The 19,314-nt window shown below is 38.4% G+C and overlaps 1 protein-coding gene and 1 pseudogene across 1 annotated transcript in view; both read right to left on the reverse strand.

Moving 5' to 3' along the window:
• Positions 1–19,314, reverse strand: part of GRK3 (G protein-coupled receptor kinase 3) — a 160,142-nt gene that overhangs the window by 72,726 nt on the left and 68,102 nt on the right. The window contains exon 3 of the mRNA XM_025400112.1: positions 4,688–4,761. Coding sequence (XP_025255897.1) covers positions 4,688–4,761 — 74 coding nt within the window. The remainder of the gene's footprint in view (positions 1–4,687; positions 4,762–19,314) is intronic.
• Positions 163–2,152, reverse strand: LOC112633453 (annotated as a pseudogene).

Here is a 19,314-nt window from a genome sequence, read left to right on the forward strand (position 1 = left end):
TTGAAGAAAAAAAAGTGGTTTTGTGGAGCCATATCTGGGATTCCAGTTTACCATTAAAAACGTGCAGAGTAAAGAAGATATTCTTCTTTTGATCCCTGTAGAAACTCTACACAGGTTCTTTATATTTTGGTAGATATGTGCATATCAAATAGGCTACTTGAATTATAAGTTTTCTCCCGGCTGGTACTATGGCTCTGTAGCAGTGAAGTAGTCTTCCAAGAAGGACTGAATATATTCAAATGTTGATCTTTCATCAGGGTCCTTCTTCCAACACAGATTCATCATTTCATGGAGGGATTCCGGACAGCCCTGAGGGCAGGACATCCTGTATCCTTGCTCCACCTATTCCAGTACTTCACGGTTCACCATACCTGGATATGGCACTCTGCCCTTTGTTACCAGTTCCGTCTGTAGAATTCCCAATGACCAGACATCAGACTTTATTGTAAACCCACCATACAGTGCAGCTTCAGGAGCTGTCCATTTGATTGGAAATTCTGCACCTTGTCTTGCTGTGTATTCATTGTCTTCAATTAACCTTGCTAAACCAAAATCTGCTATTTTGCCCACAAGATTTTCTCCTACAAGAATATTAGCAGCCCGGAGATCTCGGTGAATATAATTCATTCTTTCAATATATGCCATACCATCAGCAATCTGAGCAGCCATATCAACCATTTGTAGAAGCTTCAAATACTTTCCATCTCCTTCCTTCAGTCCTTAAGGAAATCTAATAAGCTTCCTTTTGACATATATACAGTGACAATGTAAATTGGCTCTTCAGAAACAACAGCATATAGCGGAACAAGTTTACCATGTCTTTTTTTTTTTTTGTCATTATCTGAGCTTCTTGAAGGAAAGTTTCGGGCATCATTGTGCCTGGTTTTAGTGTTTGATTGCTACTTTTGTGGTTCCATTCCATGTTCCCATCCACATTTTGCCAAAACATCCTTGTCCTAGTTTAACCTCTAGTCGCAAAATTCTCAAGGGATTTCCCAAGCATCTTTTGCTAGACCTTGAGTCTGAGGTTTCACAGTTGGACACACAGTTGTTAACTTGTGGCATACACTATCAGCATGTTCTGTGTAGTGTTTTGCCAATTTCTGCAGAGCATCCAATTGTTCTCTGATTGTGATATAGTATCCACCATTGACAAGTTTCCTAATTTTGTAGTGTTTCACATTGTCACCCCTTGCCTCATCCCAATCACGAATAGAGAGGGAATAAGCACCTTTAGTAGTTTCACTCTCTCATTTTTGTTTTGTTTTGTTTTGTTTGTTTGTTTGTTTGTTAGATGGAGTTTTTGCTCTTGTTGCCTAGGCTGGAGTGCAGTGGCATGATCTGGGCTCACTGCAACCTCCGCCTCCCAGGTTTAAGTGATTCTGCTGCCTCAGCCTCCTGAGTAGCTGGGATTACAGGCGCTCACCACCACGTCCAGCTAATTTTGCTTTTTTTTTTTTTTTTTTTTTTTTTAGTAGAGATGGGGGTTTCACCATGTTGGCCGGGCTAGTCTAGAACTCCTGACCTCAGGTGATTCGACCGTCTTGGACTCCCAAAGTGCTGGGATTACAGGCGTGAGCTACCACGACCAGCCATTTCACTCTCTCTTCCTAAGAAAATACCTCATTGATTTCCAGGATTCAGAAGTAATCTTTCAGCATCTTTTCTCCCCATTTTGCGAAAATACCATTCTTCTGCCTGAATGGAATCTGCAGGCGCTACAACTGCTCAGGATATAACCATTCTTTCCTGTAGCGATTGATCTTGCTTTCCACCAGTCTCCTTCCGTATTGTTAATTACTTGAAATCTTTCACCCTTCTTAAATGAAAGGTCTTCTGTAGCTCTAGCTTCATAATCATATAAGGCCACAAATATAGTAACACCACCTGTTAAACCAGCAGGATATGAACTTGGCACCACTGAGAATGAGGAAGATGCACCTCCAAAGGGTGTTACCCCTGAGGATCCTCCAAATGGTGTCATGGAAAGACTGCTGAAATTAACTGCTGTTCCCTTTGCTGAAGATGACGGACATGGTGACACTGAAGCGGGTTCTGCTCCTGTGGCTCACCCTTGTACGGACAGGCTCTGGAGTATTTTCAGGTATTTAATGGCTGGAATTTCGTTTTCTTTGCTTTTAATGCAGCCCATTATCAAATCTGTCCTCCAGCTGTGCTCTCATGAGTCGCGGCTGCTGCAGCTCCGGGTGGTGGGAGGGGGCGGTGGGTGGAGGGGAGGCCCCGGGGCTCTCTCCCTCCTCCACCTCCTCGTCCCCCATTTTTGAAGGAAATTTTTGCTGGGAATAGAATTCTAGGCTGGCAATTATCTCTCTCTCCTTTAACAATGGCCATTTCATTGTCTTTTTTTTTTTTTTTTTTTTGAGACAAAGTCTCCCTCTGTCACTCAGGCACCATGGTGCAATGGCACCATCTCAGCTCACTGCAACTCCTGCCTCCCGGGTTCAAGCGATTCTCCTGCCTCAGTCTCTTGAGTAGCTGCAATTACAGGCGTGCACCACGCCTGGCTAATTTTTGTATTTTTCGTAGATACGGGGTTTCACCATGTTGGTCAGGGTGGTCTTGAACTCCTGACCTCATTATCCGCCCGCCTTGGCCCCCCAAAGTGCTGGGATTACAGGCGTGAGCCACTGTGCCCAGCCTCACTGTCTTTTTAAAAAACCATTTTTCTTAAGATGTCAGTCAGTCAAATTGTTGCTCTTTAAAAGTATTGTGTCTTCCCCACCGTTCACCATGGCTTTTTTTTTTTTTTTTTTTTTGAGACAGAGTCTCGCTGTGTCGCCCAGGCTGGAGTGCAGTGGTGCGATCTCGGCTCACTGCAAGCTCCGCCTCCTGAGTTCATGCCATTCTCCTCCCTCAGCCTCCCGAGTAGCTGGGACTATAGGCACCCGCCACCACAGCCGGCTAATTTTTTTGTATTTTTAGTAGAGATGGGGTTTCACCGTGTTAGCCAGGATGGTCTTGATCTCCTGACCTCGTGATCCGCCCGCCTCGGCCTCCCAAAGTGCTGGGATTACAGGCGTGAGCCACCACGCCTGGCCTGTAAAATTCTTAGTATTATCTCTTCAAATACTGTTTTTGCCCTATTCTCTCCCTTCTCTTTCTGAAACTCCAAACCTATATGTGTTAGACCTTTTAAGAATGTCTCATGTGTTTCTAATGTTCCTGTTTCTTTTTTTGATTCCTTTTCTCTGTGCTTCAGTTTGAGATTATCCACTGACCTGCCTTCCTATTTATTTTGTCTTGAACTATCTAACCAATCTGCTATTGAACTGAACCATTAGTTCTAATTTCAAATATAGTACTTTCTGTTCTAAAGTGTTTAAGTCTTCATAATAAATTCAAATTATCCTGAAATTATGTATCCCTTCATCTATTTTGTCCATCTTTTTCTCTTTTTTCTTGAACATATGATTCATAGTTATTTTAAAGTTATTGTCTGCTAACTCCAATATCTGACTCACCTGCTGGTCTGCTTTTATTGCCTTGTTTATGATTCACATGATCTTGCTTCTTAGCATGTCTCATAATTCTTTACTGTATGCTAAACACTATACAGTCCTTATATAATGTTATTGCCTACCTGTAAAAAAGACAGAAAAGGGTTCCCTTTGTACTCTGGTAAGCAGGTAAGGAGGGAGCTCATCATCCAATAAGGGATGGCGCTAGGTTGGGTTGTCATTTTTGTAGGACCCCGTCTGCTTCTGCCTTGACCCTGTTTCTAAGGCATGCCCTCCATGGAGTTCAAGGAGAGACTTTTATTTCCTTAGCACTGGATTCAGTTCTGCCCGTAACAAGTTTTCAGCTTAGCTCTTTGGCCTCCCACCCCACTCAGCTTGAAAACCTGGCATGTGTTTTGAGAGGGTGACTAATCTCATATGTGGGGCTCTCCTCTAGTCTTATTTTTAAACTCTAGCTCCAGAAACCTTTTCTGTATTTTTTGTCTCCCAGAAGCAGCCAAGCCTGGATGCTCATCTGCCTGCTACACCTGAAATCAACAGACACCCTGGGTGAAAAGTAGCTGTAGATACTCAATGTCACCAGACCACTTCCTCTAAGGTTTTCACCTCTTGCCCATTCTGTTTCCAGCCTCCAGCCTCCAGCAGGTCTGTTTCCTAGGCACTGTAAGGCTGTAGGAGATTTCAATGTGCCTTCCAGAAGTTTCTGGCCTCTCTCTTCAGCTCCCCTCCAACCTCAGATTTCACCAAATGTCGTATGGGGAAAATCGGTCATGCATTTGAGTGCCCCATCACACCCCCAACCAAATATCCAATTTGTCAATCCAGTATGACCAGAAAACCTGGGCTAGTATCTCTTTCAAAGCTAATAGCAGTCCTCTGCCTCTGCTCACATCTCCAGAACTAGCATGCTTCCACAGAAAATAAAATACCTGGCGCTCCTTGGTGCAGCTCTGGATGAGCCTCCCGTCTCTGGAACTGTCCCTCACTGTTTCCATAGCACTCTGAAGCCTTTAAGAGTGCGACTTTTATGGCATGCTCAGCTTTTTATACCTGTTAGCATCTCAAACTTGATACTATATTTTGCACTACTAATTACTTTCAATGAATTTCTAAATATTTATAAGATATTGAGTAGTCTTAATATGTTCCAAAGTACAGTTTAAATATGCTTTTGAAAGAAAAGCATCAGTAAAACAGTTACTTCTTACCTCTTCATAAAACTTCACCTGAGGTACAGCTTCATTAATTTCATTCAAACAAAAATCTTTAAATAGCAAGAAACCTAAAGGAAAAAAATAAAAAATTTCAGGGTGGGCAATTAATTGAAATTTTATCCCACAAGGGTGTTTTCAAAGCAATGTGTTTATACCTCAACCTCTTCCTCCTCTACTTTTTTTTAAAAAAAATTCAAGAAACTAGTGAATTAATTAATTCCTAGAAGGAAATACTCTGGGCAGAAAAATACCACATACTTGGCTCATTGCTTCAGGATTCCTTCTCTATTGATGTTCCCCCCTCCCCACTCCCCACTTTCTACATACTTTCTACAAAAGTATGATACAACAGGGCTGACTTTCGCGACCGTCACTTGGAGCCGCTGACCATTGTAGTGACCAAAATAACAACCAAAGGAATAAGAGATACAGACAGTATGAAAGTGTTGGTGAGAATCACCAAGACACTAATAAACACTATGCCCACTAAAATAGGACTAAACTCCCTTAAAAAACAAAAACAAAAACAAAAACAAAAAACTTCCAAAAAGAACTTTCCAAACCTTTCTAGTCCCTTCTCTTGCCACTTACTCACTATTTCCAAGTCCCTACCAAATACCTAGTGCCAGAGCAGATTACCCACTCCCAGGTCATTCTTTACTCCTTCACAACTACATGCCTCACCTTTAAATACCTTTGCCTAGAATATCACACCCCTCTCTGTATCTTGAAAATTCCTAAAATAACCAGAATTGAACTCAAAGGCCGCCTGTGCTCTGAAGTCTTCTCTGATGAGACAGCCCCTATTGCACAATGCCTGGTACACAGTAGGTGGTCAAAAAATGTGCATTGAATGAATGGTTGTTTACTTAGCCTTTCCAACATTCTGTCAAAATATTTACCACACACTAATTAGTTACCTGATTTATAAGGCTCCCATTCCATTTGAAATCCTAGTGCCTAGCTTAATGCCTAATGGTCACGCCTAGATAAACAAAGTTGAATAGAACAAGCTGATACCAGACTGAAGGTAGAGATACTTGAAGATTATAAAATTCCAAAAAGTCAAAACAATTACATGGAGAGTTCGCAGAAACAGAAGCCGCAGAAAGGAACTGAAGAAAGACTCACAAAGTCTACCACATAGAGATGAAGTGGACCAGAATTTCCCAGGTGGGACTATAAAAGGAAGTGGCTGTGATGAGATTTTAATTAACATTAGCATAAGGATCTTGTAACTTGAACTGGTCTGTGACTGATCCATAAATTCCCCTCCATAGTTCCTGGAATATGGCCTTTGAAAATGGTAAGCGTTCGTTCACTCAAACTAGAGTAGAATGACAAAGAGTACTAGTTAAATAGGCACAGCCAGACTTTACCAGGGTCAGGCGCACACCTGCAGGGGGAGCACAGCCACGCTCCTCCCGTGGAGAAACTGCGATGACCCCAACATAGGCAGGAAGTAGGAAATTCAAGAAGCAGGCAAATGGGAAGGATACATCTCTACCTGTTTGTATGTTAGTATTCTGATTTTAAGAGTAATGATTGTTTCTTGATTTTCATTCATTTCAAAGGATTTCCTAATTTCCCTTGTTATTTCTTCTTTGATCTGTGAGTCCTTCAGAAGGGTGTAGTTTAATTTCAAAATATTTGGGGATTTTTCAGACACTGATTTCTGTTTAGCTCTGTTTGCGGTCAGAGAACATGCTTGGTATGATTTCAATGCTTTTAAATGCATTGAAACTTTTAGTCTATCTAGGTGAATGCTGTATGGCACTTGAAAAAAATGTGCATTCTGTTCTTGTAGGGTGGAGTGTTTCATTTAAAAGAATACAAAGGCAATTAAACCAAGTGGGCTTGATAGAGTTGTTCAAGATGGTCCTCTGCAGCAACACAAATGGAACTGAACGCCATTATCCTAAGTGAAGTAAGTCAGAAACAGAGAGTCAAATACTGCAGGTTCTCATTTACAAGTGGGAGCTAAACAATGGGTACACGTGGACATAGGGAGTAAAATAATAGACACTGGAAACTCCGAAAGGCAGGAGGATAGGAGAGGAGTGAGCCATGAAAAATCACACACTGGGTACAATGTACACTAAAAGCACAGAGTTCACCACTATGCAGTGTATCTATGTAACAAAATTGCACTTGTACCCCCTAAATACATCAAAATAAAAGATCATCCTCTGAATCTTTACTGAATGTCTATTTATTCTCTTTTGTTTGTTTGTTTGTTGTTTGTTTTGAGACAGAGTCTTGCTCTGTCGCCCAGGCTGAAGTGCAATGGCGAGATTTTGTCTCACTGCAACCTCCACCTCCCAGGTTCAAGTAATTCTCCTGCCTCAGCCTCCCGAGCAGCTGGGATTATAGGCACCCACCACCATGCCCGGCTAATTTTTGAACTTTTAGTAGAGATGGGGTTTCACCATGTTGGCCAGACTGGTCTTGAACTCCTGACCTCAGGTGATCTCCTCACCTCGGCCTCCCAAAGTGCTGGGATTACAGGCATGAGCCACCACGCCTGGCCATCTGTCTATTTTTTCTATTCATCATCAACAGTGAAGTGTTGAACTCTCCATTTGTAATTGTAGATTTGTTCATCTTTTTTCAATGTTGTCAGTTTTTGCCACATATATTTCTTTTTCTATTTCTGGAAGAGAAAACTAACATGAGAATTTGAACTTAAGTATTTTGATCAAATCAGAGATGTTTTCAAAATGTCTAAATGACAAAATGAAATAATACCACACATGGACCACTGTCTTTTGACTACACTTGGAATCAAACTGAAACTCTTTACCACAGCCTACCCACACCCTACCCACACCTTCTAGAGTCACCATTTCCTTCTCTGGCCTCATCTCACAGTGCTCTCCTCAAGCTCACTTCACTTAGGCCAAGCTTCTGTACTGCAGTTTCTCTAATACCAAGCTCATTCCCTTCTCAGGGTTTCTTACCGGCTATTCCCACTGCCTCACACACTTGTCCTGGATCTTCTAGACGAACAGCTCACTAGCTCACTTAAAATACCCCTTTCCTTGAGGAGGCCTTTCATGATTCTCATTCATTCTCACTGTCCTGCTGTCTATCTCACATCCATTCACACACACACACCACAAAACACTTTGTAGCACTCACGATGAGCAAAAATTGTCACATGTTTATATTTGCTTCTTTACTGTCTACCTCTCCCACTACAATGTAAGCTGCAATGCATAGGGTAAAGGTGTTTTATTCTCTACTACATTTGCACAAAAGGATTGACTGTGACAAAGACAGAGCTCAGGAGAGAGAATAAAGGAAAAAAGGTAGAAGAGAGAGAATAGGTACAAGGAGAGGGAGGGAAGTGGGTGGAAAGAAGGAAGGAAGAGGACAGAAAGAGGAGAGATGAGGGAAAGAGGGAGTTGAATGAATGAACATCCAGCTTAGAATGTGTTTATGTACTTCTTTAAGGAAATTTCCATTGTCGGTCGGTAGAATAAGCCAAGGACTTAGTTTAACACACTATAGGAAACACAAAATATTATTTTCCTCCTGTGTGCACATAAACTGAAGCTTTACCTTCTATCAGCTGTTTAAATGGAGCTGTTAAAATGAAGCAGCAGGAAGAAAGATATTTGCCTTTTGGCTAAATCCTAAATCACTAGGACATCCTAAATGTCCTAGGCTGAACGCAACTTACCTTCATCAGCCTTAAATTATATAAAAAGCAAATGAAGCACAGCCTAGATTAGGGCAAAATATAAGAGGCAAAAATAAGGAAATACTTTGCCTAACAAGCTCACTTCATCATTGCAATTTCTCCAGATCTTAAAGAGTAAAAAATAGTGGCCTAACACCTGCTTAGTAGATATCTATGAAATGTGTTTACTTTGTTTCTATACTTGAACCACTGCAAAATGCTGAATATTAACTTTTTAGTGTATGTAACACCCAGGAAAGGCAAACTATCCCAACTTGCCATCACGATAATTTTTCAAAAATTAGTAGAAAGAATTGTATTGCTTTTTATAAAATGTAAGTTAAGAGCTTTTGAAAGTATTAAATATAAGTGGTTTCTATGAGAAAATTTGAAATCTCCTAAAAATTAGAAAGGTGAAAAGAGAAACATGAAAATTTTCTTGCGAGAAAAAATACTTGTCCTCAGTTTTACCAAGGAGATTAAGACACTAGGAAGGAGAGGAGACTGCATAACTGCTAAAACTTCCTCCCAATATTGACTAATTCTAGAAAACATTTGCTGAGTATCTACTAAGAGCCACTGTGTTACTCACTGAGGATGTAATTGTGAAAACAGTGTTTTTCCAATACGGGGCTTATGGATTAGTGTAAGAGACAAACAACAAAGAAATAAACACATACAATTTATAACAAGGAATATATAGTAATTAAATATGATGCTGAGATAATGATAAAAAGAGGAAGATGTATTTCAGAAAGAACGGTCAGTAAGGCCTTTCTGAGCTGTGAGATAAACAAAATACAATGCATGTCAGATAAGAAAAAAGCTGGAATATGTAATCTCACTCCTCTTCAACACTGTATTGGAGGTCCTAGCCAATGCAATAAAGTAAGAAAAGGAAATAAAGGTTTTCCAAATTGAAAAGGAAGAATTAAAACTGATTCTATTCAATCTGGTTACCTACCTGGCAAATCCTATCTTTGTCAAATCCAAAGTAACTACTAGAATATGTAAGTAAATTTAGCAAGGCCACAGGATATTAGGTCATTAGATAAGAACCAATGAAATTCTTATAAACTCATAGCACACAATTTTAAAATGGAATTTTAAAAACAAGTCAGTTTGTAATAACAAAGAACTATCAATACATAGGAATAAATAAATAAATGACACACAAGACCAATATGCTAAAAACTATAAAATGTTACTGAGAGAAATTAAAGAAGATCTAAATAAATGGAAATATATACTCAGTTCATGGATTGGAAGATTTAGCATTGCTTAGATGTTAATTCTCCTCAAATTAATTTGTAGATTCAGTGCAATTACAATCATAAGTCCAACAGGCCTTTTTAAAGAAACCGACAAGCTGATTCTAAAATACATATGGAAATGCAAAAAACCTAGAATACCCAAAACATCTTAAGGAAGAGGAATAAAGTTCAAGGCCTTAACGCTATCCAATTTCAAGACTCATTACATAGCCATACTAATCTTAATCAATGCATTAGATTGATTAATATGGTTATATAATTTAGTGGCATTAGATTAAATCACTGGAACAGAAATATAGGGTCCCAGAATATATCCACATTTATATAGTCAATTTAAGTCTTTTCAGCAAATGATACTGGGAAAGCTGATATCCATATGGGGAAAAGGATGAAAGGAATTGTTACCTCACACCTTATAAAGAATTAAATTAAGGATTATCATAGAACTAAATGTGAAGGCTAAAATTATAATGCTTCTAGAGTATATATAGAATATCTTCACAGAAAATCTTTATGCAAAAAATTTCTTAGGCAGGGTAAAGAAAGAAATGATAAATTATACTTTATCAAAATGTAGAACTTCTGTTCTTCAAAAGACACTGTTAGAAAAATAGACCAGCCATGGACTGGGGTAAAATATCATAAAACCTAAGTTAGAAAAAATGCCTTGTAAATTTGCATTCAAAGAAACAAACAAAATTCTTACAAATCGATGTTAAAAGAAGAACAACTCAATAAAAGAACTCAAGGAAGATTTGAACACATCACAACACATGAACACTTCACAAGAAAGGAATATAAACACCCAGTAAGCCCATGAAAGGGACGCAGCATCATTGGTCATCATGTAAATGTAAATTAAGCCACTCTAAGATACCCCTTCTCAACTACTAGAATGGCTAAGTTAAATATTGACAACCCCAAGTGTCAGCAGGGATACAAGGCAGCCGGAACTCCAATAAGTTGCTCAGGAGGACAGACAATGCCTTGGGTCCCCCATGCCTCTGAATCAACAGCCAGGGAAGGGAGATTTTGTGTGGGCTGGAGTGACTGAGCCTGACTGCCAAGGGGATCCACACTAGAGAGATAAGGAAGAGCGTGTCTGGAATACAGGAGATTTCCTAGGGTATCCCCCCACTGTTACTATGGCCTGTCATTAAAGTCAAGGGAAAACTATAACCTAATTCAGGTGGGGCTATGAATGTCCCAGACCTTTCAGGAGTAATGATTTCGGTCATCCCACCAGATACAGAACCATGACCCACTGAGGTGCTTACTGATGGTAAAGGGATCACATAATGCATGGCAGTAATGAATACCAGCTACAACCACGTGACCAGTTAGAGGAATGAGGACTGCAACTGTCATGAGTGGTTCCACTTTATTGTGTGTGTGCATGTTAAACAAATATCTTTGCTTTCTTTCCCCCTTCTTATCCCTTTATCATGTAACAGAAGATATACTGACTTCCTAGTGTAGCATTTAAATATTGTTAACTTTACATGAAAGTATTTAAGTTGCAGGACATCGAAGAAAAGAGCAAACATTATCCAAGGACTTTGCATCCTCCTCTGGGAAAAGAATCCATGCATTTTCCATTGTACGCAGACTAGTTGTATCATGTTAGATGGAAGTATGACCTTGTTATCGTCTTTATTGGAGATTAATCGTGGTGTAAGGAGATGTGTATGAGCACCAAGATGACAAGGGGTGGATGTGTGATGATTAATTTCATCTTGGAGAATGTCCTGGAATGAGATTAACATTTAGATCAGTAAACTGCGAGTAAGCAGATTGCTCCCCATAACGTGGGTGGGCTGCATCCAATCAGTTGAAAGCCTGAATAGAACACAAAGATCAGATGCCCCAGGGAAGGGAGAATTTCCCAGCAGACTGCCTCCAGACTTCATCTGCACTACCAGCTATCCTGGGTCTCGAGCCTGCCAGCTCACACTGCAGATTTGGACTTGCCCGTCTCCATGATAAGCCAGTTCCTTACAATAAGTCTCTTTCTGTCTGTATACACACATCCTATTACTTCTGTATCACTGGAGAATGTTGCGTTAAATAGATTTTGAGTATGGTAAAGAACGTTCAGTCCCTTAGGAAAATAGTTTGAAAGTTTCTTATAAAGTTAAGCACACACTTATATAATGCAGTGATTCCTCTGTTAGATACTTATCCAATGAAAACCTGTATCTCCAAAAACACTTGTATAGGGATCTTCATAGCAGCTTTATTCATAACTTATCTGAAACAATTCAAAGACTACCAACAGGAAGATAGGCAGAATGTGATATTTTCACACAATGGAATACTATTCAGCAATAAAACAAAACAAACTACTGATACATCCAGCATTGTACCTGTATTAGTCACAGTTCTCCAGAGAAACAGAATCAGTAAGATATATATAAGCAAGTAAGAGGAGACTTATTATAGGAATTGGCTCACATGATTATAGAGACCGAGAAGTCCCATGCTATGCTGTCTGCAAGCTGGAGAAACAGATGGTGTAACTCAGTATAAGCTTAAAGACCTGAGAACCAGGAGAACCATTCTCTAAAGCCAAGGGCAAAGGTCTGAGAACCAAGAAAAGGCTGCTAGTATCAATCCTGGTATTCCAAGGCCTGAGAAACTGGAGCTCCAATGTCCAAGGGCAGGAGAAGATGGATGCCCAAGCTCAAAAAGAGACAAAGGATGGGCCCTTTCTCTACCTTTTTGTTCTATTCCTGCAGGCCCTCAGTGGATTGGGCAATAGCCACCCATATCCCTGATGGTGGATCTTTTTACACTGATTCAAATGCTAGTCTCTTCCAGAAACATCCTCACAGACACATCCAACAATAATGTTTTACCAGCTATCTGGGCATCACATTTAACCTAGTCAAGTTGACTACTAAACTTTACCATCACCGTCAGTAAATGTCAGACATTACGTTGGTCAAAGGTTGCCAGATACAAAGAAGTATATGCTGTATAATTCTACATACATAAATTCTAGAACAGGCAAAAACTGATCTGTGTTTTTTAAAAAAACAAAAAAACAGCTCACACTTGTAATCCCATCCCAGCACTTTGGGAGGCCGAGACAGGTGGATCACGAGGTCAGGAGATCGAGACCATCCTGGCTAACCCGGTGAAACCCCGTCTCTACTAAAAATACAAAAAAATTAGCCAGGCACGGTGGCAGGCGCCTGTAGTCCCAGCTACACAGGAGGCTGAGGCAAGAGAATGGCATGAACTTGGGAGGCGGAGCTTGCAGTGAGTGGAGATCGTGCCACTGCACTCCAGCCTGGGCGACAGAGTAAGACTCCGTCTCAAAAAAAAAAAAAAAAAAAACAAAAACAAAACAAAAAACAGAAAAATACTTGCCTCTATGAACATGAAATTGGGAAGAGGCATGAAGGAACTTTCGAAGAATGGAAATATTCTGTCTTTTGATAGAGGAGGGGTTATGTAGGTCAATACATTTATCAGAATTAAACTGTGTACAGTACTGTAAGTAAATTTACCTTAAAGAACTGAAAACAAATATTAACTGTAGCTAGTAGGTTTGCTTTCACAGTAGTACGAGTTAGCAGTTCGGAAACTATCTACAGTGTATTCTAGGCTTACACAAATGAGTAAATATATTGAGGATAATAAGAGCCTTTTTGGACAAGAGAGTTAAAACATGGAAAGAGAACAGAAGGTACACTGTAGCACTGAATAGGAATGGGAGTATCTATTTGAACTCATTGCTTTTGGTAGGTAGAGATGTGAACACATACACATATACACAAACATTTCTTTGCTCCGTGTATGAAGGTCTAGAAGCAATGACACACCAGCAGCAATGAGCACTTCTGTGCCCAAATTTAGGCTGCTAAACACCATTCTCCATTAAAAGCAACTAGCGCTCCTTAGAGAAAAGGCTGATTGATTCTAGGGCAAGGACAGTGAATAAATAACAACATGAGCTTTAAACATCTGCTAGAAAGTAAGCAAGGGCTTGTAGGATGATGGAGCTATTTGAACAGGAACCAGCTTAAAAGCGCTCCTAGTAGCCAAAACTGGGAAAGTGTGAACATATCAAAATAAATATGAAGAGTAATAGATCATAACCCATTAGATAAATTAAGGATCCATGAGTGCATACTGATATAAATAAGCAAATAGGGAGAAGGAAAAGTGCTTTCTTATAGTCAAATGCCAATCAAAAACTATGGAATGAATGATGGAGTCAGAAAACTGATGGGTGCCAAAACTAGTGAGTAAGTTTGAGTAGGAGCAGAATATTTACGTAGTGTCAAAAGCAACTCCCACAAGTTACTTATTTACAAAGGGAAAACTCATAACAGTGGAGGATGCTAGCAAACACCCACTTTAAGCAAACGGTCAAAATTAACAATCACCAGACTTGGGACAACTCCGCATCGTGATGCCTTGAGAACAACACGACATCTGACCTATGGTCTCCCCGACAAAAGTGCCTAACATGAATCTTAATTATTATGAACCACTAAACAAAACAAAAGAAAGGGATATTTTACAAAATAGTTGTCCTGTGCTCTACAAATGTTAAGGTCAAGAAAGTAAAAGAAAGCTGAGGGATTTGTCCAGATTAAAGGAGACTAAAGGTGTGACAAGGAAATGCAGGCATGTTCCCAGACTCAATCCTGGACCAGGAAAACTTATCGCAAAAAAAGAACATTTTGGAGAACAACTGTCGAAATGTGAATATGGACCTTGGATTAGACAGTAATATTATATGTGTGCTCAATGTCCTGATTTTGAACACTGTACTGTGGATCTCTAAGACAAAAACCTTGTTCTTAAGAAATATAGGCTGGCCAGGTGCGGTGGCTCACACCTGTAATCCCAGCACTTTGGGAGGCCGAGGCGGGCAGATCACGAGGTCAGGAGATCGAGACCATCCTGGCTAACACAGTGAAACCCAGTTTCTACTAAAAATACAAAAAAATTAGCCGGGCGTGGCAGCAGGCGCCTGTAGTTCCAGCTACTGGGGAGGCTGAGGCAAGAGAATGGCATGAACCCAGGAGGCAGAGCTTGCAGTGAGCCGAGATGGAGCCACTGCACTCCAGCCTGGGCAACAGAGTGAGACTCCATCTCAAAAAAAAAAAAAAAAAAAGAAATACAGGCTGAAACATATAATAGTCAAGAAGTGTGATGTCTCTAAATTACACCCCTTAAAAATCATACAAAGAAAGAATAATGAAACAAACGAAGCAAAATGTATACAAACAATGAAACTGTTTAAAGCAGGGGTGTCCAGTCTTTCAGCTTCTCTAAGCCACATTGGAAGAACTGTCTTGGGCCACACGTTAAAAAAAAAAAAAAAAATCATAAAAACATCTCATAATGTTTTAAGGAAGTTTATAAATTTGTGTGGGGCCACATTCAAAGCTGTCGTGGGCTGCATGAAGCCCACGGGCCGCAAGTTGGACAAGCTTGGTTTAAAGGGTATGTAGAATTCTTCATACCATTCTTATGACTTTTCTGAGTTTGAAGTTATTTCAAAATATAATTTTAAAATGCATATCAAAATACAAAGTTATTAGAAAAGTGGCAAAATCACAAAACTCATTTATGACTAAAATTATATATAATTATTGGCAAAAAGGCTAGAGAAAAATAACTGAAATGTGGCTTTTAACTATTAGAAATTTTATGTGACTAATAATAGAAATGATTGCTGTCCAATTGGCTTTTCAAATATTTATTCCTTTTATAATTAGTAATTTCCAACTCATTTAAAAACTATATATAGACTTTTGTACTGGAAGAAAACTTACAGCACTTTAAATCCTTGAACAAACACAATATAATGGAAATGCTAATATAATTTAACCAGAGCAATGTTAATAAGCACCCTTATAATTAAACATAATTCTGAGAGGAAACATAAAGGTGCTGTAATGCAGCAAATCAGTTACATGTTCCAAGAGTTTTCTAAAATATTTTATCATAACAATTTGAAGATTATCATTTTCACGTATTATATTTCTCTGCAGTCTTTTGAATAAAACACCCTAAGCAAGCACACTAGCTCCCGTATAATTGGAAATTCCCTCCAACCCCTGCAAGCACCATGAAACAACTACCTTACATCTTATCATCCAGCATCACAACACGTATCATGAGACAGCCCCATTGACCATACTAGAATTATCTCTAAACCAGGATCTCTAAACCAGCATTACATGTTAGACCTTGTGTCTTAATCTGCCCATGTGAACAAATTAACAAAACAGGTGTTAGGTTTCTCTAATATTAGTAGATTTTTTCAGTTTAAAAGAAAAACTTCTTGGATTAATCTCCAGAATTTTTTCAACTCTTAGATTCTGTATCTCTAAATAAAATAAAACTAATCAAATTAGAAAGTCATGAATTGAATGGTGAAAAATACAAACATAACTAATAATCATGAAATCAAAGAGAAGAAGAAAATGAAATGGACAAAACAAGCTGATTATTAAAAGACCTTAAAAGGTAGGGACAAACACCTAGACAGTAACATGAAGGTCTAGAAATAAAAATTAAATTATCCAAAGAGCAGATAGTGAACACTCACCATAACTATGCTGTATGGAATAATGAAAAGCCCTAATAATCAAATAATCAAATTATTATAATGCATTTTCTTATAAAGTTTCAAAAGTTTGACCAACCAAAGCATTAAAATAAAACATGAAAAATCAACTATTTAAAATATTATCATGAAATACATAACCATTTTGCCAAGAGATAATGGAATCAAAAGTGCCCTAATTATCATTTGCTTGAGAAATAAATTAACTAAATAGATGTATTCATATATTTGGTGCACATTCCGAATTGATATTTTTATTTATTAGTACTGAACAATGGGAAATTTAAACTTAAGCAACAGAACAATAATAACACAAAAAAACCCAACACTTAGAAATAAATCTAACCAGATATGTGCGTGATTTGTATGCTAAAAACTACAAAATACTAATGAACAAAAACAGAAGTTATCCAAATAATTAAGAATAATACCATGCTCATGGAATGGATTAGAAGACTTGATATTGGTAAGATGGCCATTCCTCCTAAATCAATCTATAGACTTAACATGATCCCAGTCAAAAATCCAGCAGAAATTTTTGTAAAAAATCAATAAACTGATGCTAAAATTTATATTAAAAATCAAAAGAACTAGAATAATAAACTTTTTGAAAATAACAAAAAGGATTTACACTATCTGGTTTCAAGATACATTATAGGCTGGGTGCAGTGGCTCATGTCTGTAATCCTAGCATTTTGGGAGGCCGAGGCGGGTGGATCACTTGAGGTCAGAAGTTCGAAGCCAGCCTAGCCAACATGGTGAAACCCTGTCTTTACTAAAAATACAAAAAAAAAATTAGCCAGGCATGGTGGTAGGTGCCTATAATCCCAGCTAGTTGGGAGGCTAAGGCAGGAGAATCACTTGAACCTGGGAGGCAGAGGTTGCAGTGAGCCAAGATCGTGCCACTGCATGCCAGCCTGGGTGACAGAGCAAGACTCCATCTCAAAAAACAAAAACAAACAAACAAAAAAGATATATTATAAAGATACAGTAATCCAGGCAGTATGCTGTTGGAGAAAAGGATAAACACATACATCAATGAAAAAGAATACAGTCCAGAAATAGATCTACATATACATAATCAATTGACTTTTCACCAAGGTGCAAGGATGGTTCAATGAGGAGAAGAAAGCCTTTTCAACAAATGGTGCTGGAACAATTGCACATCTCTGTGCAAATATATGTGATTCCTACAAAAATTAACTCAAAATGGGTAACAGAATGAAATATAAATCTTCAAACTATAAAATTGTAGGAAAAAATTCAAGAAAATCTTTGCAACCTTGGGTTAAAACAAAGGCCACCAAGATCCAACATGATCTATAAGGGTGAAAACTGGCAAATTCAGTTTCATTATACTTTAAAACTTCTGTTCTACATGCTTAAGAAAATGCAAAGACATGCCATATATTTGGAGAAAATATGTACAAAATATATATCTGCTAAAGGACTTGTATCCAAAATACATGAAAGACTCTCAAAATGCAATAACGAGAACACAAACCAATATTTTTGAGCAAAAGACTTGAATACACTTTCACCAAAGATACGTAAATGTCAACTGAAAGCATGAAAAACTAATATCATTAGTCATTAGGAAAATACCAATTAAAATCACAATAAGATAATACTATATACTAGAATAACAAAAGCAAAAAAGAAAAGACAATAGCAATGCTGGGAAGGATGTGGAGCAGTTGGAACTCTTAGACCGCTAGTAAGAATGTAATTTGTATAGCCTCTTTGAAAACAGCTTCTTTAAACAAACATTTGTCATTTGACCCAATAATCCCACTCCTAAGTATTTACCCAAGAGAAATAAAAATGTATGCTCTTATAGTCACACAGAAATCTGCAAACAGCTATTTATAGTAGCCAGCTTTATATACAGAATCCAAAAACTGGAAACTACCCAAATATTCAGTTGGCGGATGGATAAACCAACTGCGACGCATCCATACAATGGAAGCTTCCCAATACACGGGAGTGAACTACGGATACGTGCAACATGCCAGTTTCAAACACATCATGCTAAATCAAAGAAACAAAAGGCTACATGCTAAATGATTCCACTTATAAGACCTTCTGGAAAAGGAGAAATCATAGGAACAGAAAAAAAATCCATAGTTGCCAGGAGCTGGCGCATAAGGCGTGGGCTGACTATGAAGGGTCACCAGGAATTTGGGGAGGTAACTAACTGCTTTGTATCTTGATTTTGGTAGTAGCTGCACACTTTATGCATTGGTCAAAACTCATAGAATTGTAGATCTAATTGCTGAATTTTACTTTATTTAAATTATACCTCAATAAACCTGCACCTCCACCCCCCCCACCTAAATAAAAATAGCACCATGAAAGAAGAAAGAAAAATAAAATTGGGTACATACAGTTGAGCCAGGAATAAAGCTCAGAGATGTTCCCTCACAGTGGCTGTAAGTAGGCCACAAACTGGAATCTAAAATTTCTAGAAGCCAGTCTGATTACTTGCATAGTTCTCAATGTCTACAGGATGTTTTCATAAATGCAAGTTTGTATGGAGGATAAAATTATTCATACACATAAGTGTTGACTAAAATAAGTCATTAGAAAGGTTCTTGGTAATACAGAGGTCATAAACAAGTACTCTGACATGTCCAGGATACAAAACATTCTTTACAAATGAAAATAAGGGAAATTGTAGATGACAAATAAAAAAGCAAATTCATAAATAAAGAAAAAAGCATACAGATATAAAACCTGAAAACTCCATAAGATGTTATGTCTCTACTGGCTAGGGATTACTAACCTACATTCCCAATTAACAGCTCTCTGCTTTTTTTCTTCCAAGTTCCAACAGGAGCCAATAAACATAAATCAAAGTGAGTATTCAGTTAACTGTAATCATCTATTTCATATAAGCCTTAAATGCGTTTATTTTTATTTAACTCTACTTTTCAAACTGGAACTGTTACTTCTTGACTTAAAACTTGACAGGAGGAGAAAATTATAAATGAAATATAATTTGGGAATATTGTAAATAGTTTTGGATCTTCTAAAACCCAAGTTCTCCATCCTGCCCCAATTTAAA

This window comes from Theropithecus gelada, chromosome 10, assembly GCF_003255815.1.
Source record: "Theropithecus gelada isolate Dixy chromosome 10, Tgel_1.0, whole genome shotgun sequence".
NCBI lineage: Eukaryota > Metazoa > Chordata > Mammalia > Primates > Cercopithecidae > Theropithecus > Theropithecus gelada.